The 21,997-nt window shown below is 37.1% G+C and overlaps 1 protein-coding gene across 2 annotated transcripts in view; it reads left to right on the forward strand.

Moving 5' to 3' along the window:
• The window catches only part of REL (REL proto-oncogene, NF-kB subunit), a 46,590-nt gene that overhangs the window by 15,636 nt on the left and 8,957 nt on the right, over window positions 1–21,997 (forward strand). Inside the window, exons 4-9 of one of the 2 annotated variants that reach the window (XM_037163840.2) lie at window positions 1,670–1,761; window positions 19,109–19,249; window positions 20,390–20,494; window positions 20,606–20,818; window positions 21,368–21,436; window positions 21,572–21,640. In XM_037163840.2, the coding sequence (XP_037019735.2) occupies window positions 1,670–1,761; window positions 19,109–19,249; window positions 20,390–20,494; window positions 20,606–20,818; window positions 21,368–21,436; window positions 21,572–21,640 (689 nt within the window). Of the gene's footprint in view, window positions 1–1,669; window positions 1,762–19,108; window positions 19,250–20,389; window positions 20,495–20,605; window positions 20,819–21,367; window positions 21,437–21,568; window positions 21,641–21,997 lie in introns of both variants that reach the window. The other variant, XM_037163830.2, reaches the window with a different exon arrangement.

A 21,997-nucleotide genomic window follows, 5' to 3' on the forward strand; every position in this document is an offset into this window, starting at 1 on the left:
ACAATACATAAACAAATCCATTTACCTGTGTTCCAGTACAATTTTATTTACAACAAGTGGTGGTCCAGATTCAGTCCATGGACTATCATTGGCCGTCCCCTGGATAAGACAGTGAGTTACGTGAAGGGAAGGGGTTATATATCCCCATTATTTTCCAGAGTTTTTGGTCCATGGTAGGAACCCCAAAGCTTGTGAATGACTATGAATGAATGAGTCATCTCTGTGTAAGTAATCTCTGTGATCCTTGGTTTCCTCATGTCAGAATTTCAGAAATCTCTACTACTATTCTGTGAATAACAGTCAAATACAATGATTCAGAGGAAACTAAATCAAGTAGTGTATAAATATATTAAGATAGAGGACTCTTTAAAATCTTTTGCCAGAGAAAAAGTAAGAACCAAGTTAAGAATCTTTCCAAGAAATGGAATACGTTTGAGGAAGAGGATTGTGGTTTTGAGGTTTCAAGAAAACTCTATGAATTTAAGATTCCTTTTTTAATTATTGATGGCAGAGGAAGGTAAGGTCAAGGATATTTTAGGTGGTAATAAAATCACAAGTGTGGTGCATGTGCAGAGCATGAATACGTGACAGCAAGAGCATGGAGTGGGCACACAAGGCAGGCAGCCTCCTGTAGCAAATTGCTATGTGAAATTCAAACAAGCAGTGATGATGTTATAATCGTTTTGCTTCCTTATTCACACCCACCCAACTTTAATGATGTCATGGTTTTTCCATGTGGGAAGAAGTATGACTGGTGGTGGTAGGGGAGTTCCCCCAACCATCATCTATAGTACACATGCAAATTAGTAATATTTGTAGCTATTGAGAAGTTTTCCATAAATGACATAAAACTTTTGTTAAATATTATTGTTAGTATCAAATATCTTTCTAATAAAAGACACATTTCAGTGCTTTCTTCTGATGAGCAGTTATTATAACATCATGTAATACTGCATAAAATGCAATCCACCACTGCTAGCAGTGAAGTCAGGGCTCAAATATCAGATGTCGGTGGAATGGAGAGGGTCAAGTTTGTGAGGGCTAGCAGGCACCGTAGCAAACTGGAAAGCCCTGCATCAGCTCCACCTGTATCAGCCTACTGTTGTCAGACCTTTAAAAAGTTCAAGAAGTCAGAAATCCAGACATTTATATGCAGTTACCTGATTTTTAAATGTTGGTAGTCTATGAACATTTTTTAAAATGTAGACAACATTGTTATGGGCTCAACAAAATATACCTGTGAGCTTTAGCCTGTGGGCATCTTTTTACAACTTTTGCTTTACATTATCAAATATACAAATGTCATTGATTTGATAATGAATTTGTTTAGGAGGGAAATTTTGGCTTTTTGCTGTCAATTTCTGTTAATTCTTATCTACTTTAGTATATTTGGCATAGGCATACTAGTAAGGTGTAATTGTAAAATACTATATGCAAAAACTATACAGTATATGTTATTTTTCTTTTAACAGTTTTCTTAGAAATATAACCCCACTTGTTTTACCCTCACATCTTTATGATAGTGATTGGAAATGTATAACATGCTTTACCATTTCCATATGAGAGAATGATTACTCTTCACTGATGGATGTATGCTTGGTACTTGCAGTATTTAGTATTTATGTGTTTAACTATAATACAGTTTGAAAGTTCTGTGTTTTCCTTCTAGTTTTCAAAATTTGGGTATTCGATGTGTAAAGAAAAAAGAAGTAAAAGAAGCTATTATTTCAAGAATTAGTGCAGGAATCAATCCTTTCAACAGTAAGTATTTTTGATATAATCATTTCTATTTGCGTATTGACTTCTTTGTGTGATTTTTATTTGTATTTTAAACCTATGTTTTAAAAGCTATCTTAAGTTCTGTGCTCATTTTTCTACTTGTTGACTCATACCTGTGTCTGAGTAATGAAATAATTTAAAATCTATTACAGTGTTGAAAAAAATTCTTATGCTTTCTTATATCAGTGGAAAATGCCATTCTTCTATAAGAAAAGCTCAGAAATGTTCTCTTTTACATTCTGGAAAGTAAAGGTCTTTTTAATTGAAGTATCATTGATACATAATGTTACATTAGTTTCAGGTTACAACATAGTAATTTGACATTTATATACCATGTAAGAGACCACCACAAGAAGTCTAGTAACTATCTGTCACAGTGCAGAGTTACTGAGATATTATTGACTGTATTTGCTGTGCTGTACTTACATTCCCGAGACTTACTTACAACTATGAATTAGCACCTTTTAATTCCTTTCACCATTTTTCCCATCATCCCAACCTCCCAACACTCTGGCAACCATCAGTTTGTTCTCTGTGTATCTACAAGTCTGTTTTGTTTTGTTTTGCTTGTTCCTTTGTTTTGTCTTAGCTCTTTTCATTCTACATTTAAGTGAAATGATGCTGTATTTGGTTTTTCTCTTCCTTTTTTTACTTAGCACAATACAGTCTAGGTCTCATAATGGTGCTTATATCTTTGTGAAATAGTGTTTTCATTTTCTTTAGATAATGCCCAAAAGTGGAATTGCCGGGTCCTTCTTTGTCTCTTATTATAACTTTTGTTTTTAAGTCTGTTTTGTCTGGTATAATAAGTATTGCTACCCTAGCTTTTTGTTTTGTTTCCATTTTACTGAAATAACCTTTTCCATCTATTTACTTTCAGTCTGTGTGTGTCTTTTGATCTGAAGTGAGCCTCTTGTAGACAGCATATGTAAGGATCTTTTTTAAAAAAATCTATTCAGACACCCTGTCTTTTGAATGGAGCATTTAGTCCATTTACATTTAAGGTAATTATTGATAGGTGTGTACTTATTGCCATTTTAATTGTGGCTTTACAGGTGGTCAGTCTAATATTTTTACTATATGTTTGCCTTTAATAGTGAGATATTTTTTTCTTTCAGATATTTTCTTATTTCTAGTTTTGGCCTTTCCTTTTCCACTTAAAATTTTCCTTTGACATTTCTTGTAATGCTGGTTTAGTGGTGATGAACTCCTTTGGTTTTTATTTGTCTGGGAAACTCTTTATTATCTCCTTCATTTCTGAACAATAACCTTACAAGGTTTCTTGCTTGTAGGTTTTCCCCTTTCATAGATATATTCTCTTGAACATATTCTGCCACTCCATTCTGGCCTGCAAAGTTTCTGTTGAAAAATAAACTGATAGTCTTATGGGCATTCCCTTATATGCATCTAGTTTTTTTTTTTCTTGCCGCTTTTAAGAGTCTCTACTTACCTTTAACTTTTAATGTTTTAATTATTATGTGTTGTTGTGGGGGCGACTTTCCTCGCAAGTCCCCCCAGCCACCACGGATGAGAGTAATCATGAATGAGACATGATATGATCTGCTTTGGGAGAAAAAGTGGCCATTTTCCCGGAGGAAAAAGGCTGTGAGCAGTGGCCAGTTTATCAGGGGAAAAAGACCAGTAGCAGCCAGTTTCTCCAAGGAGAAAAAGGCCTTGACCCCCTTCCTCCAGGGCCTTTATTGGGTTGTAATATACAGGAATACAGGGCAGCAAGGATCAAACGCTAGATAACATTTCAAAGAAATCTGAGGGTTTAGTATGAGTCAGAGTATGTCAGGAACAGAGTTTTAGGGTTTCCTGCTCGAACCCTTAACATATGAATGAAAACACTCTTAGCAGAGCAGATTTCACAGGTTTATCAGGAAGTCTTTGTGATGCCAGATCCTCCCCTCCCCCCGCCCCCAGACACGCTCTAGCAAGGCAAGGAGCTGCACCTCTCCCCAACAGGTACTCAGGCTTAAAAGGATTAGAGCCAGGAAGCGCTTCTCCCAGAGAACATGGGGACTCGGGCTATGTCAAAGCCCAGGGGCGAGAGTCCATTGCTCCCTCTTTGTTGCAGCCCCCCCCCGCAGTCCTTCCATGATGGCCTCCCAAGTGATCAAGTCTGGCTTAGGTTGCCCCCCACTGTGAGCGGTTTTACCCTTCATTGACTTCTGACCAAGCTTTTGGGGCAGGGAGAGAAAACTGAAGCAGCGTTTGCTACCAGAGACAAGCTTTGTCTCCTACAGCCCAGGTTGTCCCTTGCCCTTAGCCACAATGGGTAGAGATACAATTCCTAGAACCAGGCAGAGCAGTCTACAACATGTTGTGATATGAGTCTCTTTGGGTTCATCTTGTTCGGGACTCTCTGTGCTTCCTGGATTTGGATATGTTTCTTTTGCCAGGTTGGGGAAGTTTTCAGCCATTATTTCTTCAGATACGTTTCTTGTCCCTTTCTCTCTTCTGGGAACCCTATGATATGAATGTTAGTATACTTCTTTTGTCCCAGAGGTCCCTTATGCTGTCCTCATTCTTTTAAATTCTTTTTTCTTTTTCATCTTCCAATTGGGTAATTTCCATTGTCCTGTATTCTTGATAACTGGTCCATTCTTCTGTGTCATCTAATTGAAAGAGATAACCAAAAGAAATGAAGAATTGTTCCAGTGAATACTATGATTAGAATTATTAGCAAAGCAAAAAGCATTTTATTCATATGCTTAAAAACACTTTATGAGGCTTTGATAAAGTATTCAAACTTCTTAATAATTTTGAGTTTTAAAAAGAGATCTTAATTTTTTCTTACTACAAAAGCAATACATACAAATTGTAAAATAATCAAATACAGAGTGGATTTTCAATCTCACTTGACTGATGAAAAACTAGTGGCAGTTTGGTGTGTTTCCTTCAAGCTCTCTTATGAACATAATAAGTTCAGTATAAACATAAATGTACAGTACACACTTCTTGGAATATTAAACATACTTGGATAATAGCTTTATTTAGTGAATAGGTCATGGAAATCTTTTCAACTCTACAGACTATTGAACATTTTAGTTGTAGTAAGTTTTTTCTATTAAAAAATGCTAAAATAAACATGCTTGTACACAAAAAAGCACAATTTCATTTCATACTTTTATCCATTGACTTCCACAAAGAATATGTAAAATTGCACATTGAAGTGTACATGTGCCAGCATCAAATCATAGGCTAAGGGAATTTTTGTCAAAGCATTATAGACACCACACCATTTGGCCAGTTGGGTGTTGCATAGTCTTAACTGTAGTTTTCCCGGCTTACATCTTGGAGTAAATTGAATGACCTTTTGAGATTCTTTCAGGCCTAATATTTCCTGTCTGAACAAACAAGCATTTAATTTTCAGTTCTAACCCAATGATACCTTGGGGTTCCCTGGAATGTGGTTTAGAAAATCATTGCCTTGACAGTAGACTGTTGAGATGTCTTAATTGTGCCCCTTTTCAGTCAAGTGTAACTCTCATAACAGAAGAAGTAATTGTGATTTATCATAGCAAACCATGTGTATATGGGCAAATGAGTTCTATATGCCTACCATGTGATTTGGCTTTTCTTATTTAAAAACCCCTAAGTGGGACATTTGTTGCAGATTCTCTTCTATTCACTGTAGTGGGTTTGTTTACTTTATGGCTGGTGAGTGATGTTGAGTTGCTGGAGGCCAGGTAGGCTGTTCGGCTGTGTTTTACCTTTTACCCCTGCAGCCAACTCCTAAATTATATACTGTGGCCCCTGAGGGGATGTGGAGAAGAAAAGGCAGATGAATTGAACTAAATTTTTTCCCAGGTCTGGGGAAAGCTATTCAAAGCACATTCCTTACAAGGTCATCACTTTTTATATTTAAATAATGTCGCATTTTGAGGGGAGGGGGGCAGTGCGGTGAAGAAGATGCATTCTGCTAGGTCTACCTGGTATTACAGACACAGACTAGATTGAAGAGAAGGGTTGTAGGAGGAGCAGACCAAATGCAGAACTGATGGTATGAACACTAAGAGTAAGTTTATTTAAATTTTTCATTCATTGCTAAAGTAGAAGCCCCAACCTTTAAAGAGGCTATCTAAATCTAGATGTAGTATAAAAGAAGGATAGTTTAGTATAAAACAAGGAGATTATAAATAATAGCTACCATTAAGTACTTTTTGTATTATCAAGGAGTAAATGTTAAGTGTTTTATGTTCACTGTTTTATTTAATCATTAACAACAGTACTGTTTCACAGAAGAGGAAACCAAAACTTTGGTTTCCAAGTTGTGTAGCAGGTACAAGAGGCACAGCTTGAATTCAAATCCAAATCTTCTGACTCTAGGGAAAATGCATTAAAAAGAAAGATAGAAGTGTTAAAAGGCAGTTGGGCCATCTGTGGAAGGTTTTGGGTTGGGTAGTATTGTGTATTTTACCAATTCAGTAAAATTGCAAACACTCATATAGCACTTAGAATAGCTCCTAATATATTATAAGTGCTTTCCATATTTTACTCCATTTAACTCTTACAATAACTTATGAAGTAGTTACTATTATTATTTTTATTTTATAAATAAGGAAATGAAAACAAATTTTAAGTAATTTGCTAAAGATATTATAGTTAGTAAGTGGTAGAGCTAGGGTTTCAACATGGGTTGCCTGGCTCCCAGGCTCACGGTCTTCTCTCTCCTATGCTGCCTAGATGAATACAGATTTGGGGAAGGAACAGTCCTGCCAATTGATCCTTCACAGTATTTTGTGTATTTTATTGTTGTTTAGTTATTTCTTTTTCTTTTTTAAACATTTATTCCTTCCCCTAATTCTTTTGACTTAGTCATCTTATAAGTTGAGTTGTAGTAGCTTTTCATCCTATTAGAATAATCTAATTAGAACAGTGCTCTTACTCATTATTGTAATTGAAAGGTTGCAAAGGTTACTTAAATAGTTTAAAAACTAAATAGCCCCGAATTCAGTCTTCCACATGTAGCTTCTACCTATTTTCTACTGCTCTTCTTCATGAACCCTTCACTGTTCCAGAAAAACCGTTTTGTTCATCTACCCTGACCACCTCTGTCCATCTCCATTTTTCTCATTACCATTATAGGAACTTTACATCATTTTTAGCCTGGACCACTTTTGATAGCCTTTAAACTTATGTTCCTGCTTCTATTCTTGATCATCCACTAATCAGTTTATACTCTGCATTCAAATAGACCGTTTTAAAACCAGAATGAATTATTTCAGGACTCTGCTTGTCATCCTTCAGTGGTTCTAAATAATCTTCATCAGTGGTTCTCAATTTGAATATGCATAGGAATCCCTTAGTACCTGTTTAAAATGGGCACTCCAGGCTACATTCCCACTAATTTGATAAGTTTGGTCTGGGGCCTGGACTGTGCATTTTAACAAGCATTTAGATCCATGTGTTTTATTTGACTCAGAGCAGGAAATACATTTTATTTCTCTGCTCAATATACTTGCACATGAAGATGAAAACCAGTACTCTTACTACATGCAGTCTGCTTTCTATTCTATTCCATTTCTTCCCATTCCATTTTTTTAAAAGAAACTGTCTATTTAGTCTACTAATTTTTTTATGACTAAGGGTCCTAAACTTATATTTTACCCTGATGCAAGTGATCTACGGACAACACTTTGATAAACTGTGATACACTTGTTAAATTTAACTTTTGAAGCATGACATTCAAAGCCATTCATAATCTGATCCATGTTTTTGATTCCAACTTTTTATCTCCATCCTTCATCCTCTGCTTCAGCTTTATCTCTCCTCCTAACGCTGAGTGCATACATGCATGCTTTGTTTTTGTCATTCTGAACTGTGTGCCATATTCTTTCTTGTCAGAAGAAGTACCAGACGTTAGAAGTACCGTATTCTTTCTTGTCACTATGCTGCTGTTATACATGCATTTTTCCTTGCGTGAATGCCCTGATCTACAATACTCAGTGAATTCCTGCTCAGGCTTCAAGTTTAAGGGTCACCCCTTTCAAGCTTTTCTTTACCTTTCTAAACAGAGTAAATTCCTCTGCCTGTTTTCCAAAGGTACAATTCATATTTCTAATGTGGTTTGCTATAACTCTGTTTACATGTTTCCCTTTCACTAAATCATGAGACTTTGAAGAGCAGAACTGTCTTTTATGCATCTCTGATACTTAGTCCATGTCTGACATGTGGTAGAGGCTTTATTAAAATTTTCTGAAAGAATAAATGAACAAATGAATGGATGTGTACAAAAAATAATACAAGTTGTTTTCCTTACCAGAAATGGTCTTGAAAGCTTCTGTAGCTTTTTCATCCCCAGATAATATTCTCTTAATTATATCATTCACTCAGCAATTAACATGAAAAGCTTTGTGACAGATATTGGATCATTTAATTCTTCAGTAGTTGTCTTCTGAGATGAATTTCATGCTCATTGTGGACAGGGTCTGTGATGGAATTTATTTATATTTCACTTTGGTACCTAAACAATATGCTTGTATTATTGCTATTTGAAATATCTATCTTCACAACTAAGTGCCTAGAGGTGATAAGTTTCCTACTATAGGTTATCCACCTTTACTACTTATGCATTCATTCATCACACTGTAGTGAAATTACAGGCAGTGCAGTGTGACTGATTGAAAATGAGGAAACAAAGCTGTAATTATTGGAAGCTGTTACTCACAGTGAAAATTCAAATAATTAAAATAATAAATTTAAGAGATTATTAAAATAATAAATTTAAAAGGGTGAATGGATATGAAATTAATATACAAAAATTAGTTTTATTCCTATACATCAGCAACAAATAATTAAAGGAAATATTGTTAGAAAATATAAAGTACATAGCAACATATGTAAGAAATGATGATCAAGAACTGAATCTAAAAAACAAACTAATCAAACAAGCAGAACAGGAGCAGAATCATAAATATGGAGATCATGTGGAGGGGGAAGTGGGAGAATGAGGGAAAGGTGCAAGGATTAAGAAGTACAAATTTGTAGGGTCAAAATATATGGGGGGATCTTAAGAACAGTAAAGGAAATGGAGTAGCCAAAGACCTTAGATGCATGACCCATGGACATGAACTAAGGGGGGAGATTACTGGAGGGATGGGGGTACAGGGTGGAGGAGAGCAAAGGGGGAAAATGGGAAAGCCATAATAGCATAATCAATAAAATATATTAAAAATAGATTTCTTTTGGGAAAAATTATAGTATGAGATCATGGAGAACACCTAAATAGATGGAGAAGTATATCATATTCTCTAATATCAATGTTATAAAGATGACATTTCCCCCAAATTGATATACAGATTCAATGTAATTCCAAACAAACTCCTAACAAGATTTTCCATTAAGTATAAGATGATTCTGAACAGCAAAAGTAGAATACTCAATAGAAGAGGAATACTAATGAGAAGCTGAACTTATCAGATAGTAGTATAAAGAAACTACTAATTAAGGCAGTATAGCAATGGGTTAACAATAGACAGATTAACCAGTGGAGTAGAATTGAGAGTCCCACACAGACATAAGAAAACATGAGTCTTTAGTACATGATAGACGTAGTATGCCAGATCAAATGAAAGGTAGGAAATGTTTGATAAATGAAATTGGAAAAGTAATTATTTATTTAGGTGGATTCTATACTTATTATCATACATAAAAGCAGTTGAAGACTTCCAGCCAAGATGGAGGCGTAGGTAGACACACTGTGCCTCCTCCCACAATCAAAATAAGGACAACAATTTAGAAACAAAGTAACAACCAGAACTGACAGAAAATTGAATTGTATGGAAGTCAGACAACCAAGGAAATAAAATAGACACATTCATCCAGACCAATATAGGAGGGGCAGAGTTGGGCAGCTGGATGGAGAGGGGTCACAGCACAAAAAGCACTGGCACGGGGCACAAAAGGCACCTTGGGCTCGCAAGATGGAAGCAGGCAGACCCTGGGCAAACAGGTGGTGGCTGGCAGACTCTGGGCATGGGCGGCAACAGGCAAACCCAGCGAGGCAGCAATTGTGAAGCGAGGCACTTCACGCAAGGCCGCTGACTGGGCAGACTCACATTCGCGCACAGATAAGCCAGGCGAAATTGGAGAGTGAGACGACCACACAATCCAGGGTTCTAGCGCATGGAAATAAAGCCTCTCAAAACACCATTTGAAAACACCTGTGGGGGTTGAGGCACAGGGAGAGACTCCCAGCCTCACAGGAGAGTTCGTTGGAGAGATCCACAGGATCCTAGAATGTATACAAGCCCACCCACCCAGGAATCAGCACCAGAAAGGCCCAGTTTACTTGGGGGAAGAGGCAGAAGGGGACTGAGATCCAACAGAGAGCAGAGCAAGTGTCATTGTTCCCTCTCCGACCCCACCCCTACATACAGCATCACAACACAGCAACTGGGTTGCCCTGCCTGGTGAACACTTAAGGCTCCGCCCCTCACTATGTGAGCGACAGAACAGAAAAAATGACCCAAATGAGAACAGATCGAAGCTCCACAGCAAGTACAACTAAGTGATGAACAGATAGGTAGTCAACCTATCAGATGCATAGTTCAAAGCATTGGTGATCAGGGTGCTCATGGAATTGGTTGAATTTGGTCGCAAATTAGATGAAAAAATGAATGCTATACTAAGTGAAATGAAGGAAAATGCACAGAACCAATAGTGATGGGAAGAAAACTGGGACTCAAATAAATGGAGTAGACCAGAAGGAAGAAAAAAAATGACCAAACAGAAAACAGTGAAGAAACAAGAATTCAAAAAAATGAGAAGAGGCTTAGGAACCTCCAGGACATCTTTAAACGTTCCAACATCCGAATTATAGGGGTACCGGAAGGGGAAGAGGAACAGCACCAAGTGGAAAAATTATTTGAACAAATAATAAAGGAGAACTTCCCCAATCCGGCAAAAGAAATAGACTTACAAGAAGTTCAGAAAGCTCAGAGAGTCCCAAAGAAGTTGGACCCAAGGAGGAACACACCAAGGCACATCATAATTACATTAGCCAAGATTAAAATGAAGGAGAGGATCCTAAAAGCAGCAAAAGATAAGGGCACAGTCACCTACAAAGGAGTTCCCATCAGACTGTCAGCTGATTTCTCAAAAGATACCGTACAGGCAAGAAGGGGCTAGAATGAAGTATTCCAAGCCATGAAAGACAAGGACCTACATCCAAGTTTGCTCTATCCAGCAAAGCTTTCATTTAGAATGGAAGGGCATATAAAGTGCTTCTCAGATAAGGTCAAGTTCAAGGAGTTCATCATCACCAAGCCCTTATTATATGAAATGTTAAAGGGACTTAGAAAAAGAAGATAAAAAACATGCATAGTAAAATGACAGCAAACTCACAGTTATTACCAACCACACCTAAAACAAAAATAAACAAACTAAGCAAACAACTAGAACAGGAACAGAACCACAGAAATGGAGATCACATGGAGGGTTAGCAACAGGGGAGTGGGAGAAGGAGAGAGGGGGAAAAGGTACAGAGAATAAGTAGCATAGACAGTAGGTAGAAAATAGACAGTGGGAGGGCAAGAATAGTGTGGGAAATGAAGAAGCTAAAGAACTTATGACACATGGACATGAACTAAAGGGGGGAATGTGGGTGGGAGGGGGTGTGCAGGGTGGAGGGGAATGAAGGGGGAAATGGGACAACTGTAATAGCATAATTAATAAAATGTATTAAGAAAAAGAAAATGGATTGAAAATTCTAATGTAAATTAACCCTTTTTCTTTCAGTGTTTGTAAATAAATATTTTATTTTATTTATCCCCCCCTATAGTCTCTTCTCTCTCTACTCACCCCCTTCTCCCCCCACAATCACCACACTGTTGTCTGTTTCTTTTTTCCTCCTTTCCTCTACCCCTTTGAACCCTCCTAGAGCATCAAAACTTCTAATGTAGAAAATATTGGCAAATAGATTTTATTCTGGGTTAGAGAAAGATAAGACACAACTGTTTTTTATGAAGCAGTTGTTAAATTTGGTAGTGGTAAATTTTATATTTTAAATTTTTAAAAAAGATTTTATTTACTTCTAAAGAGAGGAGAAGGGTAGGAGAAGGAGAGAAACGTTGATTTGTTGCCCCTCATTCACCCCCCAACAGGGGACCTGGCCCTCAACCCACGCATGTGCCCTGACTGGGACTCTAACCAGCCACCATTTAGTCATAGGCCAGTGCTCAATCCACTGAGACACACCAACCAGGGCTATTTTTAATTTTAGTTTACTGTTTTTTTTAGTTCTAGAAATTGTATGGTTCCTTTTCTAGTAGTTTCGAGTTCCCTACTAAACTCTGAATTTTGTAAATTAATTCCTTGCATATGTTAAGTATAGTTACTTTAAATTGTGTCTGAAAACTTCATTCTTTGGATCATTGGTTGTTTTTCTTTTATTATTTTTCAGTTTTTTATTTGGCATATAATATTAGTTTTAGGCGTATAATAAGGTGATTAGATATTATATAGCTTACTAAGTTATCACCCTTTTAAATCTAGTACCCATCTGACACTATACATAGTTACTACAGTATTATTGACTTTATTCCCTCTGCTATACTTTACATCCCCATGACTATTCTGTAACTACCAATTTGTACTTCTTAATCTCTTCACCTCTTTTACCCATTTCCCCACCACCTTCTATCTTAAAGAAGACCTTTTAACCTTTTTTTATAATACTCATTTTGGTGGTAATGAACTCTGTTAGCTTTTTCCTGTCTGGGAAACTCTTTGTCTATCCTTCCATTCTAAATGATAGTTTTGCTGGTAGAGTAATCTTGGTTTTAGGTCCTTGCTTCTCATCACTTTGAATATTTTGTGCCAATCCCTTCTGGCCTGCAAAGTTTCTGTTAAGAAATCAGCTGACAGTCTTATGGGAGTTCCCTTGTTAAGTAACTGCTTTTGTCTTGCTGCTTTTAAGATTCTCTCTTATCCTTAACCTTTGGTATTTTAATTATGATGTGTCTTGGTGTAGGCCTCTTTGGGTTCATCTTGTTTCAGACTCTCTGTGCTTCCTGGACTTGTGTGTCTATTTTCTTCACCAGGTTAGGAAAGTTTTTCATCGTTATTTCTTCACATAGGTTCTCAATTCCCTGCTGTCTCTCTTTCCCTGGCACTGCTATGATGCAAATGTTGGTACACTTGATGTTCTCCCAGAGGCCCCTCAAACTACCCTCATTGTTTGAGTTCTTTTTCTTGTTGCTGTTCTGTTTGGATGTTTTCTGCTTCCTTATCTTGCAGATCTCTGATTTGATCCTCTAGTTCACCTGCTCTACTATTGATTCCTCATAATGTGTTCTTCATTTCAGTTAGTGTATTTTTCATTCCTGACTGGTTCTTTTTTATGTTATTTATCTCTATTTTTATGTTTCCTATCTCTTTGTCAATGTTCTTACTAAGTTCATCTACATTTCCCCTAAGTTCATTGAGCATCCTTATAACCAGTGTTTTGAACTTTGTGTTGGTAGATTTCTTGTCCCCATTTCATTTAGCTCTTTACTGGAATTTTGTTCTGTTCTTTCCTTTGGGACATGTTTCTTTGTCTTCTCATTTTGGCAACCTCCCTGTGTTTGTTTCTATGTATTAGTTAAAGCTGTATGTTTCCTGGGCTTGTGAGAGTGGCCTTATGTAGTATGTGTGTTGGAAGGCCTAGTGGCACAGCCTCCTTGATCACCTGAGCTGGCCACTCCGGCTGTACCCCCTGTACAGGCTGTGTACACCTGTCAATTGTAGTTGAGCCTCAATTGCTGTTGGCATGTCAGTGGTAGGGATTTACCCCCAGGCTAATCAGGTGCAAGGACTGGTGGTGGCTACTATGTAGGATCTGCTGTGATGGGGCTCTGGTAACAGAGTAGGACTTAACTTCAGCCTGCTGAGTCTGCCCCTTGAATGTGTTGCCTGTGGAGGTGATTAGGTGGTGCTTTGACACCCAGTCTGGAGTTGTCCACTGGGTTCACTGGCTCTGGACCCTCCCAGAAGGTGCAGGCCAAGGTCAGCTACCACCTGTGCCTTGCCAGGGGCCACCTGACATGAGCTATAAAGCCATCTACAGATGGCTGCTACTTGTGCTGGGCTTGGAGGTGCCCAGGAGATGCCAAGTTGCAAACCAAGTCCAACTGCTACTAGTGCTAGTCCTAGGGCCACTTAGCCAGAGGTCAGCACACATGATGGTCAGATGCTGCTTGTTTGAGAGATTTTTGGAAAGTTAGAAGCATGAGACAAGACAAGCCAATCATATTGAAAAGCCACCGGAAACAGCTTGGGTGGGTTGGAAAGGTGGGTAGTATAGGATCTCAAGGAATCAGCAGGGCAGGGCCAATAGTGTTGGCTAGGTTGATGGAGACTCAGATATGTCTCCCACCTATCAGCTCTGTGTGGGGAGGCTCCAAAAAAGGAACGATGGCCTCTGTCAGCACTTCTGTCTGGGAGAAAGATGCCCTTCCAGCCCTCACCCTGATGCCAGACAATTTAGTTCCTCCACATATGTCCCTAGCACCTTTTGGGCTGCTGCCCCAGCACTGGAGTTTGGAGCAAATGAGTCTGAGTAAGTTCATGTGTGGGCCCTTTAAGAGGAACATCTGGGACTCCAGAAGACCTCCATCTCACTCAGTCACAATCTTCACTGATTTTCACAGTCAGAAAATTAAGGGAACTTCTTTTCCTGGCACTGGATCCCTGGGCTGGGAGCCTGGGTGGGGTTTGGACCCCTTGCTCCTTATGCGGGACCTCCACAGCTGAGATAGCCCTCCTGATTTTTATCTGCTCATGTGGGTATGGGACCTGCCTGTTCTTGTCTCTGACCCTCCTACCAGTCTCAATGTGGCTGCTTCTTTATAGCCTTAGTTATAGGACTTCTGTTCAGCTAGATTTCAGACAGTTCTGAGTGATGGTTGTGTAGTTGTAATTTTGATGTGGTTGTGGGAAGATTTGAGTACCACATTTACCTACACCACCATCTTGACCAGAATACCTCTTTTTTTGCCCATCATATGCCTGGTTATTAAAGATAGAATATCAGTCATTATATATGAAAAACTGTGGAGGTTTTAATCCTAGGCTGTTATTACCTCCTTTTAGAAGACTTTCTTGTGGTAGGTGGGTGGTCACACTCGCAATCCCGGGTCACCTAAACTCAGTGAGTGATGGGATATTTGAGGCTGGGCTTTCATCCTGTGAGTCTCTGGTCTCTTTCCAGTTCACCCTTACTTCTAGGGTGTAACTTCTCAGGCACTCCAATCAGAGCATTGGACATTTGTTAGATTCTCCATCCCTGGCAGACCCTAAATTCCTTTATTTTTCCCTTGTTAGTTTATTGAGAGTTTATTTCAACTTCTCATCATCTTAGCCACCTTTTACAAAATTGGTAGGCTATGTCTGAAAAAATGGGCCCTCTTGTCCTGAACTTGTCTCACTGCATGCCTGTGATATTGTGATTTTACGGTATATTTGGTCTTTATCCCCATTCCTAAAATCCTTGGAATTTGTTAAAGAATAAGAGTAACAAAGGTAAAAGGAGTATCTTTTGTTTTCATAACAAGCTCCTTTGAACTACATATGAATTTATGTTAATGAGATGAGATGACTTGGAAAACCCCTGAAAGTGGGGAGCTCTGATTGCTGGACTAGCCAGTCAGTTGCATTACTGGAGTTGGACCATTCAACCTCATCTCTTTACTTCTGGAAGAGGGAGGGGTTGGGGATTGAATTAATCACCAGAGTTCAGTGATTAAATCGGCGATCTGTACAAAGGGAAGCCTCCATAAAAATCCTCACTGAAGGGGTTTTGAGAGCTTCTGGGTTGGTGAACATGGGGAGATGCTGGGAGGGCGGTCTTCCCAGGGAGGGCACGGAAGAAGCTGAGTGTCATTGCTACGTGCCTTTCCTTAGGCATCTTTTCCAGCTGGCTGTTCCTGAGTTTTTTTCTTTTATAATAAACTGATAACCTAGTATGTAATGTGTTTTCCTGAGTTCTGAGAGCCATTCCAGCAAATTATCAAGGAGTGGGTTGTGGAACCCCCAATTTGTAACCAGTCAGTAAGAAGCATAGATGACAATCTGGACTTGAGATTTGGGTCTTAAGTAATGTGGGGAAGAGCAGAGTTACGGGACTGGGGCCTTACTTGTGGGATTCCAGGTGGTTAGCATCAAAATTGAGTTAAATTGCAGGGTACCTAGTCAGTGTCCTGAGAGTTGGAGACTTGCTATGTGTGAAAAACACATAGACATCAGAAGTGCTGGTGAGTAGTGAGTAGAGACAGGAATGTTTTTCTTACAGTTCCTTTCTTCCATAACATAGCCCCTTGATTCTTCATGATTTTGTTAGCTCTTTGATGCCTTTAGAGGATTTTTGTTTCATATTTTGTCCTTTTTTTTTAATTCTCACCATAGAGTTGGTCACCTGCCATTATTAGCAAAAGTAGAACATCTGTTTTGATTTTTACTTTATGGTTTTCTTCAGCAACTTATGAAAATGACTAAATGTTTGGTTAACAGTCCTTTCCTTAGTTTTTCACTCACTCGCTTAACTAAGAAAATGTTTAATATTTATTATATGTAAGCCACTATGTTACATGTTTAGTGAAGATGCAAAAATGCATCAGACACTCATTCTGCCTTCATGGAACTTAACCTAGTTGGGTAGAGGAGGATAATCATGTAAGATATCTCTCTCTAGAGAGAGAGCGAGAGAGAAATAAATGTAGATAGATAGATAGGTATAGATATAAAAACTTCAAGTGTGTAAGAGAAGTGTATAGGTCAAGTGCTGCACTGACTTATAGAGATGCATTCCTCCCATTTCAAAGGATGAGGTGAGGCTATGGAGAAAAAAGAGGCTTTGCACTGGGTTTTTATCTCTAACTGAATCCTGCATTGGCTAAAAACATGTATCGGTCATTCTTTCTGGCTGGTGACTTTTAGCCATGTTGTGCGAAGATGAAAGTAATTCTGATACAGTGCTGACTATATTCCCACATATTGAGAAAATTCAAAGTAAAATCCCATAAAAATTAATTTTCAGCCCAGCTGGTGTGGCTCAGTGGATTGAGCGCTGACCTGTGAATGAAAGGGTCGTTGGTTCAATTCCCATTCGGGGCAGATGCTTGGGTTGCCAGCTTTCCTAGTGTGGGCCGTGTGAGAGGCAACCACGCATTAATGTTTCTCTCTCTTTCTCCCTCGCTTCCCCTCTGTCTAAAAATAAATGAATAAAATATTTAAAAACTTAATTTTTGGAGAACCAGGTGGAATTTTTTTCTCTTTGATGTAACAATTGTGTGACCATGTTTTAAACTTTGGTTTATTAACATTCATTTTTCATGTGCTGTTTTAAGAGACTTGTAAATAAACTTATGTCAAGGTCTAATTTATATACAGTTGGACCCACCCAAATATATGCTCCCATGTACACCACCACAGTCAAGATGAGGAACATTTCCACCCCCGCCCTAGATTTTCTTAGTCCCCTTCCCAGTTCTCTCTCCCTCCTCTGGCCCCAGTCAACTATTAATTTGCTTTTGCCACTATTGATTAATCTTTTTTAGAACTTCATATAAATGGAAGCATAATACACATTTTATATTTGGCTCCTTTTGCCTAGAATGTTATTGAGATGCATTGATGTTGGGGTATATATCCATAATTTGTTCTTCTTTATATGTATGACTGTCATGATTTGTTTGTACTGTCCACATAGGTTTATTTTTAAACTTGGCAGGTGCACATAGCTAATAATTTATTTAGTGTGTATTGATTACTCATCTTTGGAACTGAGATACATTAATGTCTTGAATTCTAAATTTATAATGCTATAAAAATTGATTTTGAAGAGGTAGACCTCATTACCTACATAATTATGCCAGTATAATATGCCACTGTGATACAGGTGTTCGTATCATGCATAACATTTTGTTGTACACATGTTCTTATAGACTCCTTCAAAAGGTAGGCTAAGGAATGCTGCTAATGGGATCATTTAAAATCTTGTGATAACTACTGTGACTATGTAGTTTAAATATAAATAGTCAAAATTATAGTTTATATTATTGTCTTTAGACTAAAGAATTTGGGTTTTAACTGTTTTCAACTTTAGTATTTGACATTTTAACACTTTTAGAAAAAAATTTTCATAAAATTTAACATATAGTTCATGCTTTTAAAAATATGACTATATTATGATTTATTTCTATACCTTATGATATTCTTTGAAAAGGTAGTAATATTTTCCTTTGGAACTGGATTTCTCTTCCATTATCAATTTAACACATTATATTCTTTCATAAAGGATGGGTTTTCATATTTTTTTAGGACTACAAAATTTTCCTCCTGTAGGGTTTATTTGCCTTTTTTAAAACAAACCAAATTTGCACATAAAATTTCTTATGAACACTAAGCTACCTTATCTCATCTAGTATACTTCTGGTATTTTAATTCCTAAAATACTGATTTAAATTTTAGTAGCTATCCCTTTTGTCATGTTATTGAAAACATATGTAAAATTTTCTAGCCCTTGCTGGTGCAGTTCAGTGGATTGAGCTCTGGCCTGTGAACTGAAAAGTCATGGGTTCAATCCCCAGTCAGGGCGCATGCCTGGGTTGTGGGCCAGGTCCCCACTTGGGTGTGTGTGAGAAGCAATCCATCAATGTTTCTCTTGCACATTGATGTTTCTCTCCCTCTTTTTCTCCCTCCCTTCCCCTGTTTCTAAAAGTAAATAAATAAAATCTTTAAATTTTTCTTTTTTTTAAATTAATTTTATTTAGTTATTTTTCAAGTACAGTTTTTTTGTCTATTTCTCCTCTTTAAAATTTTCTAATAGAGTTCAGTGTTTAAGAGTCTAGGCTCTGGATTCAATTATTTGAGTTTGAATTCCTATTCTGCCATTTCTTAGCTGTGAAACTTGGGACAAGTTTAAAATCAGTTCCTCTTGTACAAATTTAGGAGATAATTTAGAGTTCTTAACACAATGACTGAACTAAATACATGCTTGTTGAATTAATGAATAAAGGTTTGTTCTCTGTTGTATATAACCTGCAGTCATCTTTGTAAAAACTTGATATTAATGTCAATTTGGGATTCTGCTCTAAATTCCAGATGACTTAGGCAGTAACTTCCTGACTACAGTCATAACTTAATGAATACTATTAGTGACTGTGTGATATGCTAATGATAAAGGCATTCTTTAGATTGTGTACCATTCTGTTTTTGTTAGTGCAGACTCGGATGCTATTCACAGTTATTGGATATGTTGGGCAGGGAGGAGGACACAGCAGGATCTGAGTTCTATGTGAATACTCTGCATTCTTTTCTTTTCTTTTAATGTATCAATTAGTCCCTGAACCACAGCTGCTTGATACAGAAGATTGCGACCTCAATGTGGTGAGATTATGTTTTCAAGTTTTCCTCTACGATGAACATGGTAATTTGACGACCACTCTACCTCCTGCTGTCTCTAACCCTATTTATGACAACCGTAAGTACTTTATATTCTTGTGTTTGTAGCCTTAGCTTGTTTTTTTATAGTTTAATTTTTTTTAATTATTTCAGTAATTAGAAAAACTATGTTTATGACAGGAAAAATGCAAACATTCCTAAAATAACAAGAGTTAGTGACTCCTATAGTCAATCTCTTCTCGTTTCATTCTCCAAAGATAGTCACTGTCCTCTGGTACATATTTTACCAGTTTCTTCTTTGTATATATACATACACAAATACATCATCGTCATTGTTGTCATTATTATCCACACAGTATATTTTTGGCAACTTTAAAAAAATTATCACTAATCTTTCTTTTTTTAAACTTTTTTCCCCTCTTAGCAATGTATCTTGAATCTCTTTCCCCTTCAGACACCTTATTCATTTCAGTAGCTGCATAATGCCTTCTATGGCTGTATCATAATTTTATTAAATCATTACCCTATTACGAGGCATTTGGTTTGGTGTTTTTTTTTTTGCTGTAACACATTTTACTGCAATAAATATCCCATATTTGCATATCTTGTACAAATAGGTCTCTATCATAAATTTGCAGAAGTAGAATGTTGGGAAGTGCTAGATCAAAGGATACAGATACTTGAGGTTTTTAAAGATTATGAAAATGCCCTCACATTATGCATGTGTGTGTTTACTCTTATAAATGATCACCAGTGGTATATGCTATCCCTGTTTTGCCTGTAGAAGGATAGTAAGACATCGGGTTATAAAGGTAGATTAGAGTGTTCTTTTCATGGAGTGCCTTGAATGCCAGGGAGAGTTACTGGATTATTGCCCAGATAACAGGAAGTATGAAAATCAAATTGCCTTAGGGTTATGGCCATAATTTAAGAAGATTAATTTGGTAACAGTATGTAGGTTGGATTGAAAGAATCAGAATTGAGAAGCATCAAGATTCATTGCCTAGAAATGAAGTCACTCTAAACCAGGTTAGACAATGCAGTTAGAAAGGAAAAGAACAGATGTGGATGATTAATGTATTTAGTGTTCTTAATGTACTTACACGTTAAAGTTTTTTAAATCTATTCTATGAATGGGTTTCCCAAAATTCTCTACTTCAAAAAGAAATAAAATATATTATTAAGGTAGCAACTCATTAAAAAAATTCTTCATACTTAGGTGCTCCTAATACTGCAGAGTTAAGGATTTGTCGTGTAAACAAGAACTGTGGAAGTGTCAGAGGAGGAGATGAAATATTTCTACTCTGTGACAAAGTTCAGAAAGGTATTTATCTGTTTTTTTGTTTGTTTCATAGAATTCAGGATATATTGTAAATTACTAGATATATTGTACTTTGTTTTCCTATTGATAGTTCTTTGCTTTCATATTCACTAGACGACATAGAAGTTCGGTTTGTGCTGAATGACTGGGAAGCAAAAGGTATCTTTTCACAAGCTGATGTCCACCGTCAAGTAGCCATTGTTTTCAAGACCCCACCATATTGCAAAGCCATAACAGAACCAGTAACGGTAAAAATGCAGCTGCGGAGACCTTCTGATCAGGAAGTCAGTGAATCTATGGATTTTAGATATCTGCCAGATGAAAAAGGTGGGACTTCTTCGTGGTAATGTTTTATAAATTTCTTAAAATTAGTTCTGCTAATAACATTTTTGTAGGATACATTGTTACATTTTCTTCATAATTTACATTTCTTCTCCTGACAGTTTTCAGTTGATTTTTCAACCAGTTGATCTTTATGCTTTTTGTAGCTCTTTCTTAGGAAAAGAATCTGTAATAATTTTAAAATGTCTAAATCATTTACCAAAATTTGTCTTATATTTGGGGGGGGTTGGGTCTTTATCGTGCCCTTTTTATAGATAACAAACTTGCCAATCAGAGAGTGGTCACCATTTTGTTCCTTTACTGCCCTTACTGCTTAGTTGATATTGTTGGCTTATAGAGGTTAATATCAAAACTATTTTTATTAAGAGAAAAATGTCTTTTACCATGGCTTAGGATACTCTGCAACACTTATTAAATCCATATTATGTACACTTATTTAAAGCATTTTTTATATAGGAATAAAACACTTTCTTTATTAAAGGAGAAGTAACATGATGATCCATTCACATGCTTTTCTGTTTTTTTTCTAACCAGATACTTATGGAAATAAAGCAAAGAAACAAAAAACAAGTATACTTTTCCAGAAACTGTGGCAAGATTGTGGTAAGAATGTTTTGGATTGATTCATATTTAAATAGGTTTTGTGGGATATTTTTTCGTTATAAAATTTTTCAAATTTTACCTGATAATGTTACTTTTCAAATTACACTTAATAATGGAAAAACTTTATCACAGCAGTTAATTTTCCTGAGAGACCCAGACCTGATTCCCTAGGACCAACTGGAGAAGGAAGATTCATTAAAAAAGGTATTTTATTCCCTAAAGAATATTCCTTGTGATCAGAAAGATATTGGAATTCCATTCTTAGGAATAAAACTTCTTCTTTGATATTTTCTACTCCTATGTATTTTTTCATGCTTTGAATATTGAATAAATTGATCTTGGCTTCCAGAGGTCATATTGGAAACTGGTTTTGTGGAGTTGTTGTTTAAGAAATTACATTTTGTTCATATGGTGATAATTTTACTAATTATACTATGTCAAGCGAGAAATGTTTTAGATCTGGCCAGTAGCTTGTGTATGTAAGGAGTTGTGTTGGAACATAGTCATGTTCATCTGATTGCAGATTGTCTGTGGCTGCTTTTTGCCACCACAGTGGCAGAG

The sequence above is a fragment of the Artibeus jamaicensis genome, unplaced genomic scaffold, assembly GCF_021234435.1.
Source record: "Artibeus jamaicensis isolate MK-2021 breed Jamaican fruit bat unplaced genomic scaffold, CSHL_Jam_final contig_465, whole genome shotgun sequence".
Lineage (NCBI taxonomy): Eukaryota > Metazoa > Chordata > Mammalia > Chiroptera > Phyllostomidae > Artibeus > Artibeus jamaicensis.